General features: G+C 34.4%; 1 protein-coding gene across 1 annotated transcript; it reads right to left on the bottom strand.

Annotated features, from left to right (window-relative positions):
• Positions 1–452: 452 nt before the first annotated feature.
• LOC127119633 (pentatricopeptide repeat-containing protein At5g66520) lies at positions 453–2,288 on the bottom strand. Its single transcript, XM_051049905.1, has one exon. The coding sequence runs from the start codon at positions 2,196–2,198 to the stop codon at positions 615–617; it is 1,584 nt and encodes a 527-aa protein (XP_050905862.1). The 5' UTR covers positions 2,199–2,288; the 3' UTR covers positions 453–614.
• Positions 2,289–7,235: the final 4,947 nt, after the last annotated feature.

Genomic DNA, 7,235 nt, shown 5'->3' with positions numbered 1-7,235 from the left:
TTTTTCAATGGTTCAAAAGATGCATGAATAATGATTTATCCTATTCATGTCCAGTGTGCCGTAGTCATTAAATTATCTAAATGTTAATCAATAAAAGACGTTTCTAATTAATAATATATTTTTTTTCTCTTTTTGTTTCATTATACCTAGTATTATGTGATTGTTTTTATTTTTTTTAGTGTAATGGTTGCAAAACAGCTTTCTTAAGAGTTTGTAAAGTTAGTCAGAGACTTTTACTCTAACCAGCTCAATCCATTGTGCCTATAACAATACTGAACCAATTTATATTTAATTCAAGAAATTAAATAAATATTTCTTCTTTTTTGTTTTTCTTTATTTTTTTTAACTTCATCATGATAAAAAATCTATTTTCTTTACGCAAATGTCAACATGATATTAGAGAGTAAGTATACTCCGATCACCCTTGTCCGTTTGTACCTGCTTCTCATTGGTTCATTAGATATTTCTCAGTCTTTTATTTCAAATTTCTAGATATGTTAGCTTTACATGAGATCAAAGGTGAATCCCTATAGGAAAAGGGACTCCCTGCAAGCTATATTAATAAACAGGATAATGATTTTAATAGAAGCAACTTAAAGTTAAACCATGAATTTCTATTGATTGTAGTCTAACTGGATATGCATTTTCTTCAAAACTCTGTGTATTTCTTCCATCTGGTGATGCGTTTTTTCACCGGCAACGAACTCGCAGACAACACCATCAATCTCTACTGAGCTACAACCTGGTATCTTGTTAGCTCCTTTGATTTTCATGATATCCCTCACCCTTCTAGCATCACTGTGTTTACCAGATGCTGAATACAAATTAGAAAGCAAAACATAGACTCCACTGTGACTGTGTTTATCCAACTGCAACACTTTTTCAGCAGCAAGTTCAGCCAGTTGAGTTTCTCCGTGGTTACAACATGCACTCAGAAATGCTCTCCAAGCCAATGCCTCTTCAGAGCCATTCAATGAATTGGTTGTTTTTCTTATCATAACCATAGCTTCTTCAAATAACCCTGCTCTGCTTAGTAAGTCAACTAAACAACCATAATGTTCACTTTTTGGTTCAATGTTGTGAACACTACACATTTTATCCAATAACTTCAAACCTTCATGTTCCATTCCTGAGTAACTACAAGCAGTAAAAACAGCAATGAATGTTATATCATCAGGTTTCATCCCAACTTTTTCCATATCATAAAATAGCTTCAGTGCACCTTTTCCATCTCCATGCATTGCCATACCAGAAATCATAGCATTCCAACATACAATGTCTCTCTCTTGCATTGAATTGAATACTCTTTTTGCCGTCTCCAAATCCCCACATTTAGCATACATGTCTAATAAACTAGTACTTAATTGAACACTGAATGGTACTAGCTTTGATTGATTCAAATGTCGATGAATCCACACACCAATATCTGAAGCTCCTAGATGAGCACATGCAGAAAGAATGCTCACAAATATAGATTCATCAGGCACTATATCAGTCAACTGCATCAATCGAAACAAATAAAGACTTTCTTTAAAACAACTATTTTGCACATAACCAGAAATCATGGCACCCCAAATCCCTTTATCCTTCTCAGGTGCTTCATCAAAGAACAACCTAGCTGAATCAACATCACCCACTTTTGCATATCCAGAAATCATCACACTCCAAGAAACTGCACTTAAGCTAGGAATTTCATCGAACACGTACCGTGCAGCTACAACATCACCAAACACACAATACATCATCATCAAACTATTACCCACAAAGATATCAAACACAAGACCCAATTTTGAACCATACCCATGAATCATTTTCGCCAAAGAACAATCCTGAAGTCCCGAACAACTCTTCAATACATAAGGTATAGTGTAGTTATCAGGTCTCATTCCATTCCGAAGCATTTTAACAAACACAAGGAGGGTGCTTTTGAAATTGATATTAATGAGAAAAGCTTTGATGATTGTGTTGTATATACAAACTGTAGGGTTCTGAATTCGTTCAAAGACTCTACAAGCATAGGTGAGACTTCCATGATGATGTTTGTGTGAATGTGATGAACAGAAAGCTAAAACTCTGCTTAGAGCAAAGGTATTGTTTTCAAGACCTGTAGTAAAAATTTGTGCATGTGCTTGTTTGAGATGGTTCATGTTATTGCATTTTTCCAATAGCACTAAGCATCTTTTGGTGCTACTTGACATGGGAATGGAGAATAGACTTACATTCAAAATCAATTTACCATATTCATCTATGTTTTTTCTATAGCAAATTTGATTTTGATATCTAGTAAACCATATATTTCGTCTTTTTTTTTTGTTTTAAAAAAAATATATTTTATGTATTATTAAGAATGGATTTATAAAATTGTTCTTTAAAATATATAAAAAAAAAAAATTGTTTTTTAAAACAAAGATTAATTTTGACATTCTATAACACTAGCACGTTCAAATGGACATGGACACTTCATTCTCGTCTGTCCGTTTTTTTAATGAAATGCGTGAAATTATATACCATATTGTTTTATTTAATATTAATTTAATTGAAAGTTATATAAAAAGTTAATTAGGGATGACAATTTGATCCATCCTCAATGGGCATCCGCAAATTTATCCACAACAGATAGGATAAAAATCCACAAAAATGGGTACGAACATGGACTCGGATAATTATCCATAAAAATAAACGGGTATGAGTGTCGTTATAAGCACCTTGGTACCCAACCCGCCCCATACCTGCACACTATATATTTATGTATTTTTATTTATATTTATAGATTTTAGTTTATATTATTATATGAAAATGTATCTCTATCAATTATAAAATGTATATCAATGTTAAATCATTACGTATTTAATATGAGTGTTCGTTTATTTCAACAATAAATTGTTTTAAATTTTTTTAATGTTTAAAAACTTAAAATTATATGATATTTTATAATTGATCTATTTATTTTTAATAGGAACGCGGGTCACGGGTACGAGTATGAGTACTTACATACCTATAGGGCACAGGTACAGGTGCTAACTTTGGCACCCAAGCGGGTATGGGCTCGGGCACGGAGATTTTTTCAAATCGCAGGTATAGGGATGAGTACTATAGTACCCTACCCAAACCCTGTCCTTTGCTATCCCTAAAGTTAATAATAGAAAGTTATGTGAACATAATATTAGTGGTTTCAATAAAAATTATTAGAAGTTATTAGGAATGTTATCGAAATTTTTACCTAAATAACCCGGTTTTTCAATTTTTTTTCCAAAATAACATAGTTTTCAAAAAAATTCCCAAACCACGCCACTTTGAAGAGGAGGCGTCAAATGAATTGGTGTCTGCTCTTAAACTTAGAGAGGAGACGTCAATTGGATTGGCTAGTCCATCTTGTGTTGCCAATCCAATTGGCGCCTATGTGCTAAGTTTTAAAGGAGGCGCAAATTGGTCTAACACCTGTGTGTGTTTCGTAATCTTTTTTGAAAAACATTGTACATGATAGATAAAGTCGAAATCAGACCAATTCATATTAATATTAATACCCGCTTACACAGAAAAGACTAATGTCGATGACCGAGATCACCTAACCGACATCCGGTCTCACATCCCCTAGCTACCCGAACTCGTGGCCATAACCCATGTTGATGATTCACCCCGGGTGTTTGAGTATCTGAGGGCCCAAGAACATCACCACCAACTGCAGAAGATTGTCTGAGATAGTCAGACAAATCATCGTAGTCTTGTGTATGCATCGAAGGGATACCGCCGTAACTGAGTTCATGACCCATGCCAGAGTAGTTGGACTGTGTTTGAGTTGTTGGGGGGAGAGCAGGACAATTGAAGGGAGACATTGGTGTGAATGATGCATTAAGGAAAGGTTGAAATGATTGTTGTGGTGTTTTGTAGACATATGGTTGTTGAAGGTTTTAGTTTTGAGATGTTTGGGCTTCTTAGCTATGGTAGGAGGATGAACGATTTGGTGTTAAATGATCATTGAGTGTTTTGGCTAAGGCGGATATGATATGGTGATGTGTTGGGTGCATAGCGATGTTGGATGTCTTGATGATGATCTAGTTGTTGATGGTGGTACGAGGTATGCTCTTGGTATTGTGGTTGGGTGTTTGGCATGTTAGGGTTGTATGTTTGTGCGTTTGTGGTCGAAAATTTTGATGGATAAAAGGTTATGAGTAGTCGGTATGACAATGTTGTTGGGGGTTATATGTTGAGCCTTCTGATGTGTAAGTTGTCTGGCGTGGATCGTATAAGTACATATCCTCGGCGCTGAACTCAAATCCAACCGATTTGTACCAAGCCACATAATTACGACTTGGTTTTTCTTCAGTTGGCATCACAACGTCTGTTAAGACATAGTCTTGGTGGTGCTTCCATTTGCGACACTCAGATCTAGCGAAACTTTGCCATGGGTTACAGTTCCATTAGTCGTTAACTTTGCGTAGATGCCATTATCCTAGGTTCGCCGGGGGATCTGGGATGTGTTGAAGCATACCGAACTGCAATTTAACACGATCACTATTGTGCATCTCCACAGTGATGAATCTTATGATAGGTGTGCATGCAATCCAAACGGCTGCGTCTTGTTCGTTGATTTCATGGCCATGATCCAAATTTAGATATGGACACCAAATGAACTGAAATATGAACATATATTAGATTATAAATTTGGGTAGAAGAAATTAAAAAATTATTACGAAATAATTAGGTTAATGGCCATACATCTGTTGGTCGAAGGTGATCCAAGAGATTGCGATACTGGGTAATACAGTGTCTAGGACATCTGTTATAATTCATACCACATTCGACCATTTGTACTGTAAAAGTAAAAATATTATTTAGAGATAATAATCGATAAAGTAAGTAAATATAGTCCATTTTTAAGAACTTACTCTTGTGCATACGGGAATGTGAATGAGTTGTTGTTGACGAGCGCTAGAGATTGTAGTCTGGACCAACCCCATGCTTGGAGCAAAGCAACACATCTAGAAAATATAGATGTGTCTTTATGTGCATTTTTACACAAAAAACTATAAAGATAAGCCAAACGAGCGGACCCCTAACTGTAACTTCCTATTCTATCTACATGATCCTCCTTCTACCCATGTCTATTGCATTAGACATATCGCATAAAACTTCATGTGTGCAATCAAAGATAAGAACCTTCGCAAAAAAGTGGTGAATGCAGGGTATGCTCTAACTCAACCGTCATTTCAACATTACCGTGACGAAACTAGATTGTCTAATGCAGATGCAGGGAGATGGGTGGATAACATACCAGTAGAGCAGTGGACAATGGCATTTGACAGAGGCTGTCGATGAGGCCACATGACAACAAACCTTGTGGAATGCATGAACGGCGTATTCAAAGGCATTAGAAATCTACAAATAACCGCTTTGGTTAGAATAACCTATTTTAGGTTGGCTTCTACCTTCGCAACCAGAGGTGAAAGATGGAGTGCAATGTTAATGTCGGGTCAAATATTCAGTGAATGTTGTATGAAAGTGATGAAAGAGGAAATTATCAAAGCTAGCACACACGCAGTTACAGTCATATGCAAAATTTCAGTGTACAGGAAACAATGGACCACAATGAGGGGAGACCAAATTTATCCTATGTTGTCAAACTAAACAGAAGTTGATGCGATTGTGGAAAGTTCTAGGCCTTCCATATTCCTTGCTCCATGTCAATGCGGCATGCACACATACTCACCAAGACGCTTACAACCATCTATCTGATGTTTACAAGGCCATTACCGTCATGAATGTGTATAACAAAAGCTTCTCAGTGCTACCAATGGAGGAATACTGACCTCCATATGAAGGTGACATAGTTTGGCACAACGATGAGATGCGAAGAAAGAAAAAAGGACGACCAAACAGCACGCGTATTAGAACAAAAATTGATACGACTGATAAAATGGTAAAATTATGTAGTATATGTCGTCAACCAGGACACAATAAGAACAAATTTCCAAATCTAGGAGCAACACCTGCATCATAACTTAGTATCTCCATTCAATTTTTATTACCTTGGATTTTTATATATCATTATCTTTTTGTTACAACAAAGTTAACAACAAACATCACTACAACATAAGCAAACTTAAAATAGAACATTTCTAACTGATTACAACAATCAAATTGATGTCATCTCGTCCAAACATCATTTCTCTAGCATCCTTATCAGTTTTGACTCGCACCCAACCAAATATACTATCGAGTCTCTCAATATTTCTAATTTTTCCCCTTCTGGTATTTTTCCATCTAACCAACAAACCGGCTCCCTCTTCAGTTGATCGAAACTACAGATGTTCCAGAAGAGCATCAACATCGGAGACTTGTCTCTCGAATAAATTACTTTTCCATAGCGACGATGAACACCAAACATGTCTGCAATATGAAGAAATGAGATGTGGAAAAATGAATCACACAACACATCTATTTATAACAAAAAAATTTCACATTACACTAAGGCGTCAGACCAATCGACGTCTCCTCTTCCAAATAACACATGGACTCCAATTGGATTGACAACACCATGTGCTGTAGCCAATCCAATTGACGCCCACTTAAAGTTTAAGGGTAGGCGCCAATTGATCTGACGCCTACAACTTACATATTTTTTTTTGAAACTGGGTAGTTTAGGATTTTTTTTGAAAACTGAGTTATTTTGGATATGTTTTCGAAAAAGTGGTATCTGAGGATAAAATTAATAGAAAAATAGGTTAGACTTAGTTTTCCCTTTATATATTTGTTATAGATAAACATAACTATTCAAGATAAAAACATAGTCAAAATTGTATTTAAAAAAAAATTATATTTTAAAAATATTTTTTATAAAAAATGATTTAAAATAGACTCAAATGATTTTTTAAAATTTTGATATCAAAAACAATTTTAACATAACAAAATATCTAAAATAACATTTTAAAAATAATTATTCAAACCAAATTTTTATGTAAACATGTTATAAAAAATTTACGTATAAATTTTTTTATACAAAATTATATAATATTATAAAAATTATTTAAAAAAATCAAAATAAATTGGTCTATATTCTTTTAAAAAAACTGATACGTATAATTATAACTATAGAGATTAATGTCTTTAAATCAAAAAAAGATCCCAATTAGAAATAAAATTCAAATCAATTTTCAGATATATTTTGTTACATATATTTGAGTTTCCTTAATAATAGATAATATTAAAACAAATTAGATTAGGTAAGTTACAGTCTA

Source organism: Lathyrus oleraceus, chromosome 2, assembly GCF_024323335.1.
Source record: "Lathyrus oleraceus cultivar Zhongwan6 chromosome 2, CAAS_Psat_ZW6_1.0, whole genome shotgun sequence".
Classification (NCBI taxonomy): Eukaryota; Viridiplantae; Streptophyta; class Magnoliopsida; order Fabales; family Fabaceae; genus Lathyrus; species Lathyrus oleraceus.
Note: the sequence above shows the minus strand (reverse complement) of the source record. Positions and strands in the feature narration are given on the sequence as shown.

Bases quoted from the DNA above. Each gene is read 5' to 3' on its own strand.
- LOC127119633 (XM_051049905.1), bottom strand. From the start codon at position 2,198: ATGTCAAGTAGCACCAAAAGATGCTTAGTGCTATTGGAAAAATGCAAT.